The sequence below is a fragment of the Monopterus albus genome, unplaced genomic scaffold (assembly GCF_001952655.1).
Source record: "Monopterus albus unplaced genomic scaffold, M_albus_1.0 scaffold31.1, whole genome shotgun sequence".
NCBI classification, from domain to species: Eukaryota; Metazoa; Chordata; class Actinopteri; order Synbranchiformes; family Synbranchidae; genus Monopterus; species Monopterus albus.
The window spans coordinates 2147337-2171389 of record NW_018127911.1 but is presented as its reverse complement, the minus strand read 5'-3'; the positions used below and the strand labels follow the sequence as shown (position 1 = coordinate 2171389).

Here is a 24053-nt window from a genome sequence, read left to right as displayed (position 1 = left end):
TCCTCCCCACTGTCGCCAAGTGCTTGCTCAAGGGGGATTTGTTGGGTTTTCCCTATGTAATAATATTGATAACAGTAAGGTCTAGACCTTACTTTGTAAAGTGTCCTGAGATGACTTTTGTTGTGATTTGGCGCTATACAAATAAAATTTGATTTGATTTGACTAAAGTGCCAGCACCGACAGAGACAAACAACTAAGCACCCTGAATCTGTTACTGTGGACGGAAATGTGAAGAATGGGGGTGAGCTTCACTGCGATGACTTCACTGAGATCCTGTAATTGTTAGAGAGCAGCACAGTGGTGCTAAGGGGGGGATACCGCTGTGGTAAAACCCATCATTAGATCAGCAAGCTTCATCAACATCAACAATATGAGGTCATTACATATAGATAAACACTTACACTAGTTTTGGGAAATTCTGCCTGGTGTTTTAATGAATGAACATCAAGTACACAACCTCAGCCTTCCTGCGTCACACACAAGTTGCAGGAAGGAAATCCAAACTGATCCAAGACTGATGAGAGGTTACAACTACCAGGCTCTACATTAATGTATTAACACATTTATTCTGTAGGAGAAAAAACTTCCAGCAATGTTAAACAAGAGTGCATCATTTGACAGCTGGAAACTAGGCCTGCAAACAACAATAACTTTGATTACGAATCAATTTATTAAAGATTTTCTCAGCTAACTGTTTATTCATTTGGTTATGCATTTCATAAAAATTGATGAAAAATTCCTCCCACTACTTCCAGACCTTTAAAGAGACATGTTCAAATGTTTTGGTTTGTCCAACCAAATGTTTAAAAACTAAAAATAATCAATTTACAATTTTGTTAATCTTGCTTGAAAAAAAAAAAAAACTTTCTAGTGTTTCAGCTCTACTTTCAACAACTTCAGCAGAAAAATAAATATTTCCTCTGAGCTGCCGGAGCTCAGATAAAATAACTGTCTACTTAGACATTAAAGTATCGTATTAGATTTATTTTATTTACTGTCCTCCCCTAAACATATATTTTAGTCCCTGGATATCACAAAGTGTTTTACAGCTCAGTCAGGACAAAACTGAGATTTTAGTTATAGGGTCAAAGGCCCAGAGAGAAACGTCTGACCTGAGCCAACAGCCCAGAACTCTTGGTGTCATTTTTGATTCACCACTGAATTTTAAGGCTCAGAAGGAGATTGTCACAAAGTGTGCTTTTTATCTCTGAAGTGTGACCAGTTCTCTCTCGGAGCGACAGAGAGAGACCACACTTTTACATCCAGCACCTCTGACTAACGTCAGGCTCTCCTCTCTGGTCTACCCAGAAGTTATAAAATCAGAAGGAGAAGACAAGAACACATCACACCTGTTTCAAAGTCCTCATTGCGATGTTAGCCTGTCAGTTTCCATATTGATTCAAAATACTTTTACTTGTTTTAAAAAGCACTTCATGTTCTCTCACCAGCTTGCTTGTCTGATATGCTTCCAGTGTATGAACCAATAGTCACTCTTGGGCCCTCTGGTGCAATTCCTTTAATTGTTCCAAACTGCATTCCAAAACTTCTGGTGATGCAGTTTTTGGTTGCATTAGTCAAGACTTTGCTTTTTCGTTTTGTTTTTTGGTTTTTGTCAGCCAGTGGACATTAAAATAGAAGGTAGCCCTGGCCCCCTGTTAGTTTGTCATCTTCTCCTCATTTTGGTTTACCAAGCCGCAATTTGCTCAGTACTTCCCCCTGTAGCAGTGCAACCTGGCATGCTGAGTAACAACATGCACTGTGGTTAAAAACTCAAATGTGCTTGTAAACCAGGCTATAACCATGTTTCAGAAGAAAAAACAGCCTATAAGAGCATTGTTTCAACAGAAAGTTACAAGTGTGCTGCCTGTCTCGTTATTCTGACAAATCCATATGACATCCCGACATTATATAACCCATCTGCAATTCAAACAGGTTGCAATTTAAATCTTGCATCAAATGAAGAAGTCTTTTATTGATTATTTGTTGTTACACCCTATTTGTTTTATCTAGTTTTTAATTCTAATTCAACTTTACTGATTATCACTTTATATTTAAACTATTTTAGTTTTTCATTTTACCTGTCTTATTGTCATCTATATGTCAAGCACTATAAACTGCAGAGACATGTATGAAAGGTGCTGTAGAAATAAAGTTTGGTTGATACTTTCTGAACTACAACAGTGTCAGTATAGTGCCATTTACAGCAACGGTAGCATCAGTCCTCCCATTTCATTATCTGTTAATTGCCTTTATTAATAACCATTAAAAGGAAATGGACCATAGTTCATTTAAATCAAATGGCAACAAGCCCTGCATGCTAACAAACCTGCAGAACGACGCCCAAGGGAAACTAATAAGGGTAATTTGCAGTAGGCGTACTCCTCACCAGCCTCTGGGTTCTGTATTAGAGAAGACTGACGGTCTTCTGCTGGCTCCACAGCTACTGTCAGCGCTCCTGTTCAACCAGTAACTTCATGGCACTTGGCCAAGCTCAGAATCAGCGAAACCAGTCTCATGTTATAGTGTTTAAGATTAGTGAAGACATGGAGTCATGTGCAGTATCTGCAAGAAATGTGTTCATTTCTGGGAAGTTCATGTCTGTCAGGCATAAAATTGATTCATCCTTCTCTTATGAAACTTTATTTATGAATTTCTTCATGTTATACTTTCCAGCATTCCATATTTACAACTACATATTGCAGCATTTCAGCTCCACAGAGCAAAGATTTAGTCAATTGAATTAAAATCAGAGGCAAGTGAATTGTCATTATTATTGGTCTTAAACTATCAACATAAACACACCGCTATATAATATATTTAATATATGAACAACATATAGCCGATATTATCCTCCTCTGTGTCCTTGTGGGATATAAAGACACATTAAGAATGTAAAACATTTATTTCTACATACATGTGGGGATAAACGCCAAGGGAATTTTCAGCTCTCATACTTGAAGAGGAGCCAGGAAAGCTCTTATGTTCATTCCCAAGGTGAAAACTAGGTTAACACTAGTGCATCTTTGCGCAAGGCTGAAAGCATCATTTACAACTAAAGACAGTTTCCCTGCTAAAATGAGGATGAGATGAGAAAAGAAAAGAAAAAAAAAACACATGGGGTGTGCCAAATTACTACTTGAAAACCCTCTCTACATTTGGGGGCTCCATATTCTCTAGCACAAAGTTGAAAGCAAACACCAAAATGGAAACAGATGTTGAGCGAGTGAGAGCTGCTCGACGCTGGTGTATTGTATATTTCATGTTTTCATCCATTCTCTTTCTCTCCCCCTCTGTCCTCCTCTCTGGCCCAACATAACGAGTGGGGTTGGAAAAATGTTGGTAAAATGATGATGGCCTAAGTGGAAAACTGATTAGTCCCAACCCATCAGAACAAACCTACGGTGGACTAAAGAGTCAGGAAATGCTGACAGATGATTCTCCCATAAGGCAAAGGTCTCTAAAAATACAGATGAGTCGGGGCTATGTGCTCAGCTGTCAACACCTCGCTGCAGAGAAAAATCCTGGCAAAATAACAGTACCAGGAGGATTGCTTTTGCAGAATAGTACATTATGTGTTACAACCTGTGATGGACAGACTTAAACTGTATTTTCTATGAGGTGCTATCATGTACCATCATGCTCTTGGCCTGAATTTGCCAAGTCTGAATTAGAGCGACAACAATTTGTTGATCAACAGTAAAATAATCACCAACTATTTTGATAATATTTGAAACATCAGGAAATTTCAATGCCAGTGCAGTCTGAGGAAAGAGAACATGATGAAGACAGCTTGGTCCACTAGCTGGTAGTCCTCTGAAAACATTAGAACAAATCTCCAAGTACACATTAGTCAGATAAACCGGGAACATATTCTAAATCTAAGTGGTTACTTTCTTGCCTGAAAATTATCAAAAAGTCACATAATACAAATACAAAAACCAGAGATGAAGCCTTGCACACATACAGTATGACTAAATTTCAAGAGAGAGACACGAGTTGAAGCTAGTGGGAATGATCATATATAGACCGAAAATCATTGGTTAAAAGTTTCAGTTTCAGACAGTGTCTGTTCACCTCAGCCTGTGTCTGCGGTTCAGATGAAGTAGCTTCCTCACTTTGTTTGATAAACTCTAACTTCCCTGACATCAGCAACTTCAAAGAGCAGTGACTCGGCGCTCTCCCTTATTCACAATCATGAAAGAAATATCACTGACAAGGCAACTAGAGCTGAAACAATTAGCTGATTAATCTATTTGCCAAAATTTATATGCAACTACTGTGATAATCAATCAGGTCAATCATTTTTCAAGCAACAGTTCTTTAGTTTCAGGTATGAAAATAGCAGGATTTGCTGTTTTTCTTTGTCCTCTAACATTCTAGACCTATTATCTTTGAGTTCTGGACTGCTGGTTGACACCTTTGTCAGTGTGGGTATTTTTTCACCATTTTGTATATCAAGTGATTAATCAATAATGAATTTATCAGTTGCAGTCATGGTTATGTAACCAATCAAGTTGTAAGCTTTTAAAAATTACTACAACTAGTTTCAAGTAACACAGCTGACTTGGATGTTTTCCTTTATTCAAACCCCTCAGTGCTCTGATTTAAAAAAATGATTTACTCTTCTCCAAAAACATTTCTAACATCTGTTCCTTGTTTTTGTGAGAAAGGATGTTACAGCAGCAGCAGGGGGAGCAGGGGCTCTGGGAGGAAGGAGGGATGCGCCTTCTCACATTTCTGGAAAATTCAAATCAAGTGAGGGGGAAGTTGAAAGCAAACAGTCTATTTTACACAACTTCTTGACAAAGAGGAAAAAAGTGGTTTTGAGTGATGTCAGAAGCAACACATCACATGAACCTTACAAAACTGATGAAGAGCTCATTTACACCCAGCCATTCCTCTGAGATTCTACTTTCATCTAAATACTAACTAGGGAATGAAACAATAAAAATAGATGGTGAGTTTTAGGATGTGCTACCTATCACTGCAGAACCACTAGTAGAAGAAAGGGAGTTCCCTGCCAACAGAAATACCAACAAGGAAATAAATATAATCCAAGTTAAGTAAGAAAGTACAGTGTGGTCTGGTGAATGGTACACAGTAAAGGTTAAAGCTAATGATTCTGCAAACATTGCACATTTGATGACAGAGCCACAAGATCTGGGAGTAAACTCTCCTACGGTGTCATACTGTAGGCTTGAAATGTTAAACAATGGCCAAAATAGGCTACTGGCACAGAGTGTAACTTCCCACATTCATATTTAATATGAATGAATGTCCATCTTTACATTATTTATATACAGAAAACAGGGAAGGAGTGGCTTCCTACAGCACAGCACACTCAGCTGGCAGTTTATTAGGTACACCCATCTAAAATGAATGTATTCTAATATAAGAGTCCTGCAATCTAGTGTCCCTTTGTGAAGACTTTGTTCAAATTGTTTTAGAGAAGTGCTGATTCAGCTGTATGGAGGCTGTAGTTTGTGCAGCTGTTGAATTTTACTGCATTATACAGAGAGGTTTTTATTTAGTCTTGCCTCACTGAGATAAATTGGCTAGGCAAAATAATAGAAACTGTTTAGTTTTTACAGGCGTTAATAAGGGATTTATTGCAGGACTGTTTAGACTGCATCAGTTTGAACTTGGTGACTCTAATAAAACGAAACCTGAGTGTACGTGGTCATCACTGGTCAAGTGAGTTTACGTTTGGTTTCCAAACCTCGGCTGGAGGCAGCTTTAGAGACAAAAATAGAAAAGTAACAGCAGCACACAGCTAGCTAGTTACATCAGATTAGCTCAGGTTAGCAAGGAGCTAAGTGGACACTTTATCCTGTTATTTCAAAGATAAATAAATAAAAGGAACAGGAGCTTGGTTTTCAGCACTCACCTGAACCTCGGGGAGTCCTTCAAACATTCCTCGAAATCCAACATTATCTTCATGTTGCCACAGTTAATAAACCCGTAGACCTGTGCTCCCTTAGATTAAACAGTAATCCAGGCTGAGTCCTTCTGGCTAATTAGCTGGTTTGCTAACGTTACTGTGCCTCTGTCTGACCAGCGGACTCCACTCTGTCACTGCTCTGCTAGCCTCAGAGGCCAGCAGCTACGCTTAAAATTTCGCGGCAATGCAACCATAAACAACTGTATTTTGAATGGCCTGACTGCCAAAAATGCCACAAAACTATTTCCGAAACAACAGCCAGTGCTGAAAACAAAGTGTCGACCCACTCGCTAGTTCGGTCATAGCAGCCAGTGGGAGAGAAGCTTTTCGTCCACGCACATAGTACAGACTCACACAAAGATCGTCTATAATGAGATGAGATGAATCACCACCCAAAGCGCATGTGCACCGAGTGTATAAACATGTTTAATCGTTTTGTCTTTTAACACTTTCTGATGAGGCACACAATTTGTTGCTGATCATATATAACCTCAATTTACAATTACCAAAACGTGTTGCTTAGATACAACGATATTTTTTTCCTTTAGAATCAATTGCAATAATAAAATTTATTGATTTGTTCATTTTTATACATTTGAAAATATGTATCTTCATAAATCAGATTTTACAAAAAGATAAATATGCTGTTTTATTCCTCTCTACATTGAAAAGACCTATGCATGCAAGAGATAATCTGTCTAATCTTCTAAAATAGATACCATTAACAGTCTATAATACACAAATAAATGTTAAAGTCATAAAGAATGGGAAAATTTTCAAATGGAAGCTCGGTATACGAGTAAATGATGTTTAGCCATTAACATCATGGCTAAACACAAACACAGATATGTGTCTTGCCACAGGTGGGGTCCAGTCAAGGTCTAGACACGTCTCAATCAGGATGCACGGAGCGCAGGCAGGAGTTACAGCAAATACTGTGGAGACTTTTGGAAAGGACAGTTCGGGTTTTGATTTTTTTTTTTTTTACTACATTTGTCACCGTTTACGACTTTGTCATTTTTTTTCTTCTCCTGATCATGCACCAAACATGTTCATAGCAGCAAAGGCTGTCTCGTGTTTTAAGAGGAATCTTATAAGTCTAAGTGTATAATAATATAAAAACGAATGACTGACTAATCCGTAGGTCTGTATCAACAACAGCGGTTCTCCTCTTGGTTTTACTTATCAAATTAATCGACGGCAAAAACTAGGCATCAGTCATCCATCTGTCTTCTGCGCCATCTGTGTTGACAGGAGCTTCCTGGAGCAATTGATTTACTGTTGACGCTGTCCCATTTCTTGCTATACCGTGTTTTATTCTTGTGGATTTTTACACTCGCTTCTCAAGTACAAATTCTGCAAGTAACAAGAATAACAGTTTGTTACTTTATCCAACAGTGGAACAAATCCCTGTAAACCAACACTAAACCAAAGATGCAACATAATCCTTGCACGAACACAGCCCCCTGCAGTATCCTGTTAAAATTACTTGAAATCCAACGGGAATGAGTGTTTTGTTGTTTAACAGCGCCATCTGGTGGTAGAAGGCAGACCAAAACACGCCAGTGGGGCAGGGAAACCAAATGTTTTAAAGATAACGCCAGAAAAGCCATGTATTTCCAGTTAATGACAAAATACATTTCCTGTTCTGTGTCCAGAATAATGGTGCTTAAAGTATTTATATGGCTTACTTGAAAGACAGGTTCACAGTTTTTCCAAGTCTGTCATGGGAACACTGAAACAGGTTTTTCTTGCTGTAGTCATTCCTCTTATTCATACAGATCACCTCTTAATGTGCTTCCAGCCTAAGTGATGAGACACAAAATATACAACTCTACAATCATGCTAGATGTATTAGATGTTAAAGGTTTTTATGTGTTTAATCAAGCAAATCCCTTTTCAGTGACCGTATGTGCACCAGACTGTTGTTTAAAGGCAGACTTGAAAACTGCAAACCTATCCTTAAAACTGCTAATACTTCAGTGTAAAATACTCCTGTAGTTTTTCCATTACTGATGTTAAAGGAGGATTAGTTTGACAACTAATATTTAAGGACTTGACAAGCTTATAAATAAAAGTGTTTGCTGTGTGATAAAGTTCACTTTTGTCATTTAGATTGAAATGTTTTGATTTGTTTTCTGGAGCAGTTGACTGTGCTCCAAAGACCTGACTGCATTTAGAGCCATCTAAAAATATTAGGTCACATCAGATTCCATTTCTAAATCCTTCTGACCTATTAGAACTGACCATATAATGTTATTTTTCAAATAAGTGTAAAAAAATCATAAGGAATTTCACTTAGTTGATATGTAGGAAAGATCCATATGTCATATCTGATTTTTCTTCCATCCCATTTGTTTTTTTTCCCTTTCATTTTTTGTGGTTTCTGAAACTTCAAATCAAACAAGCCAAAACAGACTAGTTCCCAACACATTTGTTTAATGACAGGAGATGAAACAAAACAGAATACGTACAATCTGATAATTAAGAACATGCAAATCGAAAATGCTAAATAAAAACCCCCCACTGATTTAAGATCCACGTAATTTTGAGAAAAACACAGTGTTGCAGACTGCTTAACAGTCTGTCATCCTTAGAAAACAAACCAAGCAGAAGTGGTGCAAAAACAATAAGTGAGATGTGCGATAAAACAGGACAGAGAACAGTATCATAGAGCATAACCTATTCATTTTACCCACATCTACATGAATACTTGAGGCACATTTGACTGGAAAACCACCAACAGGGCCATCATGTCAACCATGTTGTGGACGAGCTTGCGAATTTAAACCGCTTGTCTCAGCTTTTCTTCAACCTTTCTGTTTACAAATTCAGTGACCAAAATAAAAGACATCGTTGTCTTATTTAAATCTGCATTTCCAGATGTAATCCTGTTTCTCTACAACTGTACGATCTTTAACTGCTCAAATGTTTTCTCTCACAATACAGAGTCCTTGTTGGTGAGTGGAAAGGGTTAAAGGAGGTTCTATCACCTCTATCATGGAGAGAAAATGTCGCCAATACTACACCACACACACGCACAAAACTGCAAAGGGACATTTGCAGAAATCATACCGTTGGTCTAGGATCTTGTGTGTTTCCATAATACAAAGCTCAATGCTTCCTATTACAGCGAGGAACTAAAACATGAAAGAAAATTAAGAGATCACAAGAAATTCTCCTAGCTCCTAAATGACACGCACGTTTCTCTCGGGGTATTCGGTTCCTAATTAAACTGTGAAGTCGTGCAGCATGTACCCGAGGATACAGCTCCACAAACTCGGTCACAATCACAAATGTGCAATTGAAGTTGCACCAAAATCCATGTATTTTCCCCCCCAATACTCTGCCAATCTAACATTTTTTAAAAGATTTGTCACACTTATAGGAGCCACAAACATAAAAATCATTGAAATGCCTCCAAAAGTTCTTAGTGGTTTAACTCCACCAACTAAAGTCAGTAGCATCAACAACTCTTTCTTTGACATTCCCAAGTTGCATCATACAAGAAACTTAAGTAGATCAGCCATTAAGTATCACATCATATAAATCAGATGAGAAATTCAACACAAACTTGGTGATTGCACCTTTCTCACAAATCCCGCCTGATGAAGCTCAACTGATGAAGTGCATATTATCTAAGCAAGAACACAGTGAGCACTGGTTTATTTGTCAGATCTACCAAGAGCCTGGTGCTTAAAGCTGCAACTTGTTACAGACGAGAGTCATTTTTACAAGACAGTTTTTTTTATCAGTAGCATGCGCTTGACCTCAGATGCGGGACTTCAGCTGTCCCTCATGACTCAAAGAACTAAAATGTCTTAAGCATACCAGGAAAACCACCTCTGACTTATCCTGCAATCTTCATCCACAAAAAAAATCCCATGAACAGAAGCAACAGATGTAAACAAATGTTAAATGTTTGTTTTGCTTTTAAAATCTGCCTCAAAATATTTGCCAAATTTATCAGTGGATTTCATTTTGAAAAGGCCTTCAGTCCGGTTTTATGAGGTATATATATTTGTAAAACTACCAGAACTTAAAATGAGTAGAGAAAAATTAATACAGTCAAAGTCAGCAAAGAGCCAGTTTAATACTTGACTCGAAGGAGTTGACTGCAAGCATCATGGTGAGAAACTTCAGCACATCTCAGTTAGAAGCATGTATTATTGTTTGTCAGATGTCAAATTAGAATTTTTTATGAACAGACTGTGTATAGGCCACACTGTCTTTACTATGAAATACTATATTTCCTAAATGATCATTATTTCATGCTGACTCCGGAATGCCAATATGAAGAGAAATATTCCTGATGGCACAAGATAACCAAGTAAGCCATGTTAACTGCTAATCTGGATGTGAATGGGGGGGGGGACAAGGCAAACCAGCCAAGTTATCATTTTTGTCCAACCTTCATCACAAAAGTACTGAAGGAAATGCCAAAATGGTGCATCAAGAAGCATAACAAAATTAAAAGCCATCTGAAGCACACCCAGTAGAAGTGCTGTCGTCATGTCTCGGAGACGTCATTAGTGAGGCCATGGAGTTTTCCCTGGCTTCCTACAGGGCAGACATATTGGCTTTGTGGCCCACAGAGGGGCTGTGGAGAGGCCAGATGGGAGTAATGTTATTAGACTGTAAGAGTTTTGTATTTTAAAGATACTGATTCTCCTTTCAGGGCCAGAACCGCATTCTTCAGTCCATAAGAAGTGGGAGGGGAAATTCTTGGCAACAGGACATTGGGGAGGAGTGACCAGCAGTTTTCAGTTCTGTGTTAATTCTTGGGAGTTAAAACCACTGCATTTGAAGGCTATATTGCACAGTTTAAAGAAATAGTAGAGATGGACAGGTGCCCAAGAGGTTGCTGGCTGCTAGGGGTTACAGGTGGTGAAGCAGTGTCTGCTGCATGGCCCAGCACTGAAACAGAGTGCAGTGTCAGTATCTGTCTGGATCTTGAGCCGAGACACAGGGCTAAAGGTGGCAGAGAGGCCTGATCTACGAATCCAGGGAATCAGCTGTAGAACAAACAAGAAACAAAAAGGCAGGCATGAGACATGTGGAAATATTTCTATAATTTCTTTATTGTTTTTTTGATCCTCCAAAGTAGGAGTTGGTGAAGACTGAACAAGCTGATGACTAAAAACAGATATCACCCCCAACACCAGTCCTTCATTATAATGCACTGTACTCATGTACACAACACCGGAACCACTTCCTGATGCAAAGTTTGGTAACTGTAGCAAAAGGCAGCACATACAAACAGCAGCTGACAGTTGTAATGAACAATATCCACAATGACAGCATGCATCAGTGCACAAAACCATTATTTCTGTCCAATTCAGCAACATTGTGCAGTTGTACTATACCACTGTCCATGCACCACCATGCTGGACTGTAAACTGTCCAAATTATTTACCCAGACGTACCCAGGATCACAGTCTCCCACTCCTTACCCTCCTGTGGTGGGTCAACATTTATCTCCTCTGTCTCCTCTGTGTCCTCCTTCATCTCTTCATCTGCATCTTCGTCATCTTCTAGTTCCCTAGCTATGAGCTGGCGGGCTAGCTTGATGTTCAGGCCCTCGTTGTAGTGCATCTTCCTCATCATTTGAAAATGCTTCTTTTTGGCTGCAAGGGAAGATGAATTTGAAATGACTGAAGCCACAATTCAATACTTTCTGGAACTGAACTTTATCTTTAAGGCTTTACCATCAGATGATGAAAGCTACTGTATAATTAAGTGTCTGAAATAATATTCGTTGTGCAATAAAAGGTCAACCATTCTACTAATAAACATATAACACATTAACATCTACATTTATCATTTAAACATTCATATACCAAAATCTTAGTCATCCATCAGCTATTTCTTCTGCCAGCATTTGGTTTGATATGGCTGTACTAGCATATGTCTGCTCACGTATCATGTCTAAACATTCCCATATTCTCTTTAATCAGCAAAATAAAATCTGCCTGTCATCATCTGCAGCTCTAAAACTGCTGATATAATCTTCCTGTAGATGGCGCACGTTGACATGTCTAAAACTGTGTCAACAACTGCTGAAGCTGCAGCTCTCCAGCTGGATTGCGTCGATTGGATTTGTGGTTTCCAGACTGTTCTCTTGCTTTTACCTGCATAGTTCAGACAGAAATACAAAACAAGAGGCTACCATAGAAACCTCGGACTTAGAAGGGCAAGATCAGAAAATGGTCAAAAGTATCCTGACAGTGTGTGTCCATCTTGAGGGACATCAGTGAAAGGTCAAAAGCACACACAGAACACTCGAGCTCTTTCCTATTCCGATCCCTTTCCACCAACATGTCACACTGTGTCGTGTCACTTTGAATTTATTTGCCCTCACAGCTGCAAAGGACACTGTGTTAAAAATAAAGAGGTGAAACCTATTTGCTGCCAATAGCAAACAAAAAAAAAGTTAAGATACATATTTACACCCCTCTCTCTCAGCTACTGAGTTATGACCATGTTTCTTACTTTTGAATAACATTATATAATAATAATAATAATAATAATTAAATATTCCGCTGAAACTAGACAGACAGGCGTTGATGTGATTAATTAAAACAGGAATACAATCTCTGTATTTACCTTGTTCTTCAGGAGTCAGCTCCTCTTCCTCCTCCTCCTCCTCACTGCTCTCCTCTTCTTCCTTCATGAAGCGAGGCTCTGAGCCCTCTGCTGCTACCAGCCTTGAAAGAAGATGGACATAAAGTACAAGTGTCAATTTTTTCTTTGGTGTTTCCATTCCTATTTTTCCTTTCCTCTGTTGCAAAATGACCAGATTAAATGAGCACATGACCAAGCAAACAGGAGATCAAAAGCTCCTCTTAAAGTGAAGAGATTATTTAAACTCCTAAAAAAAATCTTACTATAAAGAGAGAGGAACACAGATGGAGAGATTATAGGTGAGAGGGAGGAGAGAGTAGGCACAGCATGTGTGTGTGTGTTTGGGTATTCAAGCATGAGACTAAAATATCAAGAGTTACTAACACCATCTGTCATATTCACAAAGAGTTTCAACAGCAGAGGACAAAATGAAGAATGGTTTATGACTCGAGGTGGTGAATCAATGCAACTGCTCCCATTTACTGTACCTCTGCTTTCCAACAAAGTAGCCCGACTCACCCAGAAAGACGGGAATACAGACAGAGAGAAGGAGGAAGACAGAAAGTGAGAGTGATGCAGTGAATTAGGTACGAGGTAAGTAAACGACAGTTGGGTAAGTGATGGACAGGCAGAGAGTACCAATGGATACTGCTGAGAAAAAAAGAGCAGCTGTTGTACTATAGTGTGTGGTGAGTTTAGTGTAAAACTATGGAAAGCACACTGTGTGGAAGCAAACAAAGGCAGCTAATTGACTTGCAAGTCTGGAGCTAATCACCATGCTCTCTGTGGAGAACGCAGTCAAATACTCAAACTAGCTCATCTCATTACTGCATTAGTGCACATAGTATGTACAATAACCCACAGCAAATACACTTCTCAGGCCCCCATTACCAACCAGAAGACAGCTCTGAGCGACACGTGTATTCCTTAACACAACAAGAACTTGGGTTCAGAGGCTCAGGTGAGACTGCTACCATGAGATGTTAAAAATGCTATTTGTAGTCCTGATTCAGCTTGCCTACACTGTGTTATTTTTGTAAAATCAGTATATTATTTCCTTTTATAATGTGGCCACTGTTCTTCAGTGTCCACTGCAATTTTACTTTGAGAATACAGTACACATACAGGGAGATTTTCAGGCTGACAATACGTCAGTGCTACTCTGTCAAAATAAAAACATACTTTTGGTCTGTTGAAGCTACAGACCATTTTCTGATCTACAGCACAATGGACATTTCCCCCTGACTGCTGAATGGTGTTCCATTTTCAATGTTATCGGAAAATAATAGTAAGATAGGCACACACAAAAAGTAAATTTTCTTGCCATTAAAGATGACATCTCAGTAATACATACTTATTTTTTATACTGGTCAAGGTGAGGGACAAAAACTTTAAATTTTGTCTTGGTTTGCTCATTCCAAGATGCTCTGAATACACCAAAATGTCACAAATAAGAATATATATATATATATATACATATATTCCAGCATTCCATTTACTTTATGTATAGTCTGTCATCCTTGATTAATAGAATTTCCCAGTACGATATAGAGCATTTCCTCACATTGCAAATCTTTTCCCCATGGAATTCAAGGGTGATGGGAAAACACCCATAAACCCATTATTTACTGATCAACAGCAGAAGAGGCTGATGGTAGAAATACAGGAAACATTTCCATGAAAACAGAGGTGTTGTCAGTTGTTAAACTGACACACAGCGCATCGCTAGCCTTCACACAGAGCACACGACAATAATTTGGTGTTGGATTTTGTTTGTCTGATTTAAAATTAATGTGATAATGTTCCTACAGTCTTGCAACTTCTGTAGGAGGCCAGTATGTTGTCCAAAACACTGCTTTGAGGGTGTTAAAACATGTTTACCTGGGCTACACCTAACCACACCAAAAATATTTTTCTCCCATTTCCAGGTTACGTTTCTACTGCCAACACTGTGCCAAAAATACATAAAAGAAATCAGAAATTAAAGGTAGCAGTCATGCCTCAAATCTTTGCTGGCCCTCTCTCTTTCTCTCTGTGCTTAGTTTGTCCTCGACTCCCTCCATTTACATTTCATTCTTACTTTGATGCCAGGTCATCAGCTGGGAGTCCACTGTGGCCGTCCGAGTCACTCAGCGCCCCGTCATCATCATCATCCCCCACCATCCTGAGAGAGAGAAATTAAATGAATAAAAGGAAGAAGAGGAAGTAAGACTGGGAAGGAAAGGAAACAGAAGCAGAGAACCAAGCACATAAGCTGACAGAGGGCATAATAGGTGGAGAGGAGGCAACATGAGGCAAGGAAGAGGAAGGATGACAAGGATGACCTTCTCTGCAGTACCCTGATGTATTGGATTACAGACCTGCAGAGAGATACCTCAAACACCAACCTACATAACAGTCGTATACTGGCACTGATCAGAACACTAAACAGGCTATGTGATAAGATCAGGGTAAAATCAGTAGTGTTAGACATACAGTATTCTCAAAGGAAATCATTTTTAGGGTATACAAATATATTTTAACAATTCTCTGGTAAATTAATGTCTTCAGAATGCATACAAGTGCTATTAGCAGAAATAGATGAAAGGGAATTTTATCTGAAGCCTCTGACCTGTTGTAAGGTGTGCTGGGTTCATCTATCTTCATCAGGCCATAGTCTTTGTCAGCTGGATGGTATGTGGCCAGGATGTTCATCTCATCCCATTTCTGGGATTTTTTCCTAGAAAAAGATCAAACAAAAACAGTGAGAGGTAAATGAAGGCAAAACACTGGATGTAGACCACTGCACACCAGCTACCCACCCTTTACCACATCAGACAGACTCCTATGGCGAGAAGAGAGATCACATTTCATCTAGGACAGAGCGTGGCCCAATTTTCATTCAGTTTTATTTTGGGAACACAAAAATGAAAAAGTGTCATTTGCACCAATTAGACTTTCAGGACGTTACATGGTATTTGCATTGGTGTTGAGTTAATCCATCAGGGATTCAAGTAAGGGTCTGAGTGGGAACTAAGGTCAATCAGCTGTGAGTGAATAAGGTCAAAGGTTGAACAGCATTCTGATTTCATACAACTGCTTTGTTGAGGATGAGGTGTTTTTCTTCCACCTCCCTGCAGAACACCTGGCCAGATTATTCCACTCGCATCTGGAAAATAAGGCTGTCCTCTCTACATGCTGTATCAGGGCTTTTTGTTCAGAATGAGACTAATCCTTGCAGCCCTTTCAAATCCTTTTTGGAAATGAACAAAGACAAAGACTAAATGAGAACCAAATAAGACATTTAGTTTGAGAAGATAAAGAGAACTGCTATTATAGATCAGGAGAGAGGAAGCAGCAACATTTGTTTTAACTGCATTGTCCCACAGACAAATTATTTACTACTTCTAATCTTTCAGAGCTTTGATGTAATTAGATTTTGTAGACTCACTCACCATAATTTCCATGTTTTACTTTGAAGTTCTTTCCTATTTTCAGTTCACGGTAAGCCTCCAACAGTATTTAATTCTTCACACTCATTTATACTAGTTATTTTCTATGAAACTAAGCTGAGACCTAAGACTACAAATCCAGGTGCTCCAGAGAGTTATCAGGCTTGGGTTAAACCACCTCTGCTTTCTTTAGTGTCTCCTGCCAAAGTGCTGTGCATCAGCCCTGACCCTGTTTACAGAATAAAAGGTCGAATACCTTGAGAGACAGGCAGGGAGTAGGAGATGGGAGAGAGATGCTAATTCCAGTGCCAGCTGCTACAAGACTGCAGAGCTCCCCTATGTCTCTATCTAAAAACAGACCTGAGACAAAGCCTTTGCAATTTGCTACTCAAGAATATTAAAGGTAAATATGAGAAAATAAAAAATGAAGCAATGTTAGCACTCAATTTTTTATTTAAAGTAAAAATAAGCAGTATCAGTAGTGCTATTAAAAATCTTAATGATACCCATATGGACGGGTAGTTTAGTGCCAGGAAGAAATGACAACTGGCTATAAGGCACAGACACACTAAGGATTTCATTCCGTTTTCAGCTCACAAGTAAGGGGCTTCATTATGACCCCACTACAGTGCCACAAAGCGTGGGGAAATGAATACATCAAAAGTACTTTATCACACACACAATAAAAAGAGATAAAGTAGAGAATCCTTTGACATAAAAGCCATATGTGAAATCAATACAGGCCCAAGAGCTCCAGAGTCAGTATGAACAGAGAGAGGACAAAAGACACATTAGAACTGAGGTGGACCAGAAAAAGAACCGAGTCCTTTCTTGGTTCATTTAAAGGGGACCAAGTGATCTTAACTTGGCCAATATGCCAAAGAAACAGCAGATGCTTTGGGTTATAAAGGTCAAACGGTTCATTTCATTTAAAACAATTACATATTACACTAGATTTATTACATGCCTCTGTATCAACAGTATAACAGACAATAAAGGTATTGATAATTATGTAATTTCACTTACTTTGTATGCCTTGTCCTATATCAGTTACTGCTCTTTATCATTGTAGACCACTGGTGTTCAAACACCAGTTGATTCTGGCTTTATCATTAAAAGGCTCTTATTGTTAATACAAAAAAATGAAGAAATTATATATGCCCGCGGTTGACCTCAACTGACCTGCACACAGGAGGGTAAATAGACTGGTATTTTTCCATTCACTTTATGGAAAGTTAGAGATCCACTGCCTGCCAGTCGCGTTCACAGGACAGGGCTCATACGACAGTGAAGGAGAGATTGAGTTTCATGAAGGCATCCATGAATTATATATGAGGGGGTGTGGGGCTCATGCATCACTGTTAACAAAATAACAATGGTTGAAGGGATAACAAAAAGTGACAGTCTCTAATGGGTTAACCTTTTAAAATTCCCTTGAGCAAGGGAACTCAATGCAAAGCACACCAGCTAATCTACTTTTAAAAGAATAGCTGGAAACTATTAAAAAGTATTAGTTGAAAGATGTTGCCAACAGGCAGAGCTTAAAATATGCCATAATGATTAAATCTAAAAAGTAAATACACAAACATGATGGCTTTAGTAAATTAACTGAATGTTGCTTCATTCACAGTCAGGGTGATAAATTAACACCACCCACCTGCCAGGTTTTGCTAAATCTTTGGTGCTTGCTGCAGATTCTGCCTGCTGCTGGGTTGGTTTGAGCAGTGTCATCAGTTGACTCTTTAGTAGAATCATAATGAACTTGATTTCCTTAAAATGTAAACTAATAATATCATATAGGAGACATAGGAAAAGCATGGTTAACCTATAGTGTTTTTGATTATGTTAATCATCATGCATTCTACAGCTTCTGGTGTATATAAATACTTTATAAACAATTTTATCAGCTTCATGACTAAATTGTCCATATGCCCTACTAGTTCCTTTGGTGATAACCTACCAGTCTTGAGTTGGTCCAATTTAAACACTAATTGTGAGCCCCCTGCTTCTCCAGTGCCAGCTGGTTAGACATTAGGAGTCCTCTCTGAGCCGCAGCGTGAGAAATTAGGCCATCACAGCATGGCATTTATTAATGAATTCCACTCCCGGCAGTGAATACAGCTTGTTCTGCGTTGATATATAAATAGTCTTTCTGAGTGACAAGGAAGTAGAGGAAAAGAGTTTTCTGGAACAATCCTGTGTACAATCAAGCACCCAATCCATAGAGATGACAAGAACTTGTCTGACTGAGCTGTGCCACCATGTCTGGATCTGTTTAATGAACATATAGGAGTAGTATGCACCAGAGCTCAGTTGCACATGTCATAACACAGGCTCTGAATAGTTATGTGAATGGAATATTTCGGTTTTAAAATTTTTAATACATTTACAAAATACTCCAAAACCCTATTTTTGCTTTGCCATTGTGGAGTGTTCTATGTAAATCGATGAGAAAAAGTTGAATCAATTTTAAGATGAGTCTAAAACATAAAATATGAAAACCGTCAAAAGGCCTGAAAACTTTCCATATGCACTACAGGAACTGACATGTCCCGTTTGTTTATTTCCATTGCAGCTCTATTATCTTTATCATTGTAGGGCATCGTAATACCATGACCACTTTTTAAAATCCTGATGGGATTTGAGCCACTAATCCATTAAGAATTAGACAACTTCCTAGACTCATCTGTATCCTTCTTTGCCTATGGTATTTTACCTACTTACTCAAAAATGGGTTCTTAGATGACACACATAAAAAAACTCATCAGCTACAGTATAAAATGATGCAAATAAATGTGTGTGTGTGTGTGTGTGTGTTGGGGGAGGTCAATCATACAGTAGAAAAATATATCTACAAATCCCCTTTACATATCCTAATGTTTGATTGGGGTGAATGTGGATTAACCCAATGAAAAACATTCCAAACAGAAGAGACAGGTGAAATGATTTAAGATAAAAGGAAATGTGTGTATAATTGTAAAGCAGCCACCTTGTTTAACTATAATGCCACCTTCACTAAAATCGGACTATACTGGCAATAATACAACACAACTCCACAGCATCACTCAGGGAACTGGGCATGTCCAGGGTCTCCTGGCCCTGCTGGCAGAGAGGAGTCAGGGTTTGACTGTGGGAGAGAAATGGCCTAACAGAGGCTGGTGATCTGGGGTGTTTAAGTCTCACTGCCACCATTCAAGTATCAGTAATATGAACGCATAGGAGAAGGTAAGGATCCAGGGCAAGAAGCCAACTCTGACCTCTTGTCAGCATGACCCCAAGGCTGAGCACCCATTAGAAAAACAGAACAGCTGATTCAACACTCCCAGACATATTTTTACAATCTGAATATTGATCAGTGGATCATTACAGGGCCTAATCATGTTCCTAAATGGTAAAACTATTGGCACACACCTATTTATTTGCTCTGCAATGCTGGTGACCTCATCTGAGATGCCGCAATTGTCACTGAACACGATGGATAATATAATCTGGTGTCTCCTACTGCCAGTAGGTGAATGAGCCAAACTGTCACCCTGGCCAGCTTCAAGATTGCAGTAATGGCAAGCAACGCATGATGTCCTCTGACAAAATGTCTACTGGCTAACTGGACTAAAGGGCACAAGGGATGAGTTCAGGAAGCAGGGGATTTGAGAGAAGTTATGTTATAGGTGTTCATTCAGCACAACAGCAGTGTTATGAGATGGTTGTTAGTGAAATGGAGCCAAGGTGGACTGGAATTGGTCAGAGCAAAATAGCCTTGATTACCACAGATCGCTGGCTCTTTTGAGCCAGAGAGGTGCTTCAGTGAGAGTGCAGGTCTGCAACACAGCTATCAGTGTCAGATGGAACATCAAATCAATGTCGCTACAGATATAACTCAGAGTACACCCACTGGCCTAGGCTACCAGTCTACCCACTGGTTTAGATGGACTTTATTCTTAATGACAATCTTTAGTTAAAATCTTATACAGCAATAAACTCAATAAAGCAATATTCCAGCTGAACATCTCTCGGCTTTGGACTTGATCAGACACAAAACCAACAAACAAAAAAATATCTGAAGATGCCATCTTAGATCCAGCAAAGTTGTGAGTGGGCATTTCTAAATTACTTTTTGACATTTCATAAACAAAATAATTAACTGACAAAAATTTGGCCAATAAATCCACAATGCAGGAGGTATATTTTCAGTTAGTGTTAATATAGTTTACAGAAAACTAACTGCTGAAATATAACTGTGTTAATGCACTCTGAGTATGTACATATGGACGTGGCTCCTGAGTATTTTAAGGGCTTTGTGTAACCTAACGTGCTTAATTGTATACAATATTCGATCGGAAATGGTCCGTGAACAACGCTAAAATTGGATTAGTTGAATACAGCACAAACGTTATTCGGAGATTTTCTGTTTATTTACCTTATTATGGTCATCACTGCGTGTGAGCTGTCAATGTTTAACGGTGTTTTTCATTTAACTTTTTTTTACTACCACTAAGTCCATCGACTGTAAGAGTTTTTCATTGTTCGACATCTCCAGCTTATAAAATGAATATCTGCTAACAACCGTTAAGTTACCGGTTGTGAGTTTCGCGGTATTGGACCCCAACCAAGCTAACCTGGCTCCTCGGTGTGAACGTTAGTTAGCTCTTGGTTACAAAATAAGATTTTAGGAGAGAGGAGAAACCATCTAATAATTGTAAGAAACAATAAGAAAGTTTTCATGCAGACAGCACACACAGTTGGCTAGCATTAACAGTCGAAGAGGTGATTTCAACGTTACAGTTAGCCTGACAGGGGAAGCACAGAGGCTAACGTGTGTTTAGTGTAGCTAATATTACCGGGCTACCAAGCTCACGACAGCTAAGCAGAAAACTTACTGGTCGTCTTCCGTGAGTCCAGGGGCTTGTTCAAGATCCTCTGCTGGTACGTCTTCGGGCAGCGACTTGACATTTGAATCGCTGTTCTTGTTTTTTAGGATGCCTTTTATCTGCCGGGGAGCTGCCATTCCCACACGCTGACTGCCAGACCAGCTAGCTAGCTAGCTCTACTATTTCCTTCAACTGGTTTTCTCCTTTTCTGATATCTGTGACTCGGTTACTAGAAAAATGGTATAGTTTTCAACATGCTCCACGTTATAACTCAATTATTTACCATAAACTCAAAAGAAACCTACGCAGAATCCTACGTCACTCGTACTCGACATGTCTACTCTAGTTGCTCATTGACTGGAGGGGCAAAAGCATTACTGAGAGGTCAGCTAGGATCAAAGCATCGCGAGATTTCTGAACGATTTATGCTACCTTTCTGTGCTCAGAGAAAGAGAGAGAGAGAACTGGAATGCTGTGTGATGTGCCCTTAGAGGTACTGTATCTTGTAATGATCTGGGAATCTACTGCCACTCTGTGGTTGACAGTATGTAAAAAAAAATTAAGTGCTGCCGGAGAAGATCATCAGGACTCCACTGCCCTCTCTGCAGAGCATTTACCACCGCAGGGTGCGTAGGAAGGCTGCCTCCATCCTCAAAGATCCCACCCACCCCCAGCACGGACTGTTCACTTCTTTGCCCTCTGGCCTGAGGTTCAGAAGTGTGAAATGTAGGACCACTAGACTGAAAAACTCTTTCTTTCCCTCTGCCATCAGACTCCTAAACAGCTGAGGAGTTTATTACCAGGAAATATGTCATGTAATGCCGTACTGATGTTTACATTCTCAGTTTGTACATGCATAATTGCACATTGACTGTTGACTGCTGCACATGCTGCTCCCATGTATCATACATTCTCTATTATATTCTTATATATTTTTATTATATATCTGCATTTGCTGCTTAAAGTGCCTTAGATTTTGTGTTATTTATTTATCTACTTTATATTTCATTTGTATTTTGTGGCATTCATGTGGACGGCAAAGTAAGAATTTCATTGTACAGGGAAACATGTTTCCTAACTGTGCATATGACAAAATAAACACTTTGAACTTTGAACTTATATTACTGCAAAGACTGAAATATGCTGTTTGTGCTGAACTGTACAGGTAACTTGGTTAAGGGAAGCCTAGAACCCCAAACACACTGTGCAAAAGCAAAAATAATTTATAAGGATCAACAGAATTGTACATCCATTTTGCAACGAAAGGATAATACAGTATAATAAACATAATATACAGTAAGTGTTATAAGTGAATATGATATAAGCACTAATGAAAGTGAGCAAAAGGAATCTGTTTACACAGACAAAACATATAATTTCATTTAGACTATTGTGATTCACTGTGCTCAAGATAAACAGAAAAACAACTGTGTGTGCAGTCAATGCAAAATGTGGCTGCTGTAGGCTCTTTATAACTGATTTTATGATTTTACTGATAAACCACTTCATGGTTTGGCTCCTATTGCTACAGTTGCATAATGAGCCAGAGCATAGCCTCAGATCTTTGGGCAGGGCTCTTCATGTTCCTTAAGACCTGGCTCAACTCTAAAAACGACCAAGCTTTCTCAGTTAGGGCCCTTCAGCTCTGGCAGGCCCCACCTGACAGACCCGACTCTTGCAGAACTGGGGACTTCTTTTAAATCACCCCGCCTTCGCCCGATTGCCGGCCGGGATTGGCTCCGGCCCCACCCGTGACCCCGTTCAGGGACTAAGCGGTAGAAAATGAATATTATATGGGATGTCAAAGCAAAGAAACCAAGACCAAATTAGATATACTGTCTAATGCCTATAAAAATAACTATATTTGTTAAGCTGTAGAGGGAGACGCATATGGACCGTCAACTTTTACGTGAGGTTGCCTGGTGATAAACCTGGAATGTGGCTCAACACTAAAATCTGAGCAATGGGCATAAACTAAAGATCTCCCACAGACTTAAACACCTTTACCTCCCAGCCGCTGCCCACATGGGAACATGTTGTTGAACATTAGGGCACCGGTCTGACATTAAATGCACTGACTGTAAGAATGATGCAAAATAATCCCAAATTCCAAATATGTATGCAATCTAGAAGTAACATTTCACTTTTGTAAAACATGGCACCCACCCTGATTAAATGTTGACAAATGTTACACAAAGGGACACTCTGAACCCCAATTAATCAGCTGTTTAATTTCTCAATTAATATCTATCATTTTGCCATTTTTATGCGAATAAAACTTTACAGTCCTACATCAGCTCTGCATTGTCTCTTTTACTGAAAACCAAAAGCACTGCCCAGTGTTTTCACACTGTGTTGAAGGAATGTGATAGACTTTTACAGTTCTTCTACAAAGTCTTACATGGGACTGCTAATTTGCATATGACCTTTTAAAGTCTTAAACTGTTTGCTGTGTTTTGTGTTCAGTCTCATCTTAAAGTTCAAGAACTGCAAGTTGTGATGATTTCTGTTCTTCTTGCACAAATCAGAACACACGAGTTTCTTTATACCACACTCAGTGTTTGGTTTTAAGTCTGTTTACAGTCTAATTTAAAGTAAGTGAATGATTTATTGTGGAATATAGTTTGATGTTGTTTTAATTTATGATTTTCTTTTTTTTTAATATTCACATCTGTGTTGTTGGTTGATAAAGCAGGTGCCCAACTGAACTTGGAACCTAATAATTTTTGTTTTACTTACACCCTTGGCATTAATGTAATCAGATTTTTAACCTCAATAAACACATTTCGCATCCTTTAAGTAAAGCCGGTGTTTCCTTTGTCAAAGTGACTTGTTTTTTGTTTCAGTCCACCTTATTGAGTGGGCTATGTGTACTACAGAGGGTGCTAGCGATTCATCTGAATTCAAAACATTTTTTTAGAGGATGGAGGCGGGGAATGATAATATTTGTGCTGATGAAAATGAACATGTACTTTCTTTCGTAATAAAAGATATTTTATTTACATGTTTCGTTCTGCTACCAGTTCATCTCATGATGCGCTTCTGCAGTAAAGCCGTAAACACAGACAGCTCCACTCAAGTGTAAAGTGATGTAAATACTTGTTTGTGTCATCACGTGGATGTGTTTAGGTCTGGGGTGATTTCCGAAACATTGTTATTGACAGAGGATTTGTCCAATCAGAAGCTGAG

The 24053-nt window shown here is 39.0% G+C and overlaps 2 protein-coding genes across 4 annotated transcripts in view; both read right to left on the bottom strand.

Annotated features, from left to right (window-relative positions):
- LOC109958247 (arf-GAP with coiled-coil, ANK repeat and PH domain-containing protein 2) overlaps positions 1-6295 on the bottom strand; it is a 45892-nt gene extending 39597 nt beyond the window's left edge. For 2 of the 3 annotated variants that reach the window (XM_020596760.1, XM_020596759.1), the window contains exon 1: positions 5888-6294. In XM_020596760.1, coding sequence (XP_020452416.1) covers positions 5888-5940 — 53 coding nt within the window. In that variant the 5' untranslated portion in view covers positions 5941-6294. Of the gene's footprint in view, positions 1-5887 lie in introns of all 3 variants that reach the window. The other variant, XM_020596758.1, reaches the window with a different exon arrangement.
- A 2065-nt stretch (positions 6296-8360) lies between these two features.
- ppp1r2 (protein phosphatase 1, regulatory (inhibitor) subunit 2) lies at positions 8361-21282 on the bottom strand. The gene is made up of 6 exons (XM_020596813.1): positions 20874-21282; positions 15177-15284; positions 14646-14729; positions 12548-12648; positions 11395-11568; positions 8361-10956 (listed from the first exon to the last, which is right to left on the bottom strand). Exons 1-6 carry the CDS (start codon positions 20999-21001, stop codon positions 10937-10939), a joined length of 615 nt encoding a protein of 204 aa, XP_020452469.1. The 5' UTR covers positions 21002-21282; the 3' UTR covers positions 8361-10936.
- Positions 21283-24053: the final 2771 nt, after the last annotated feature.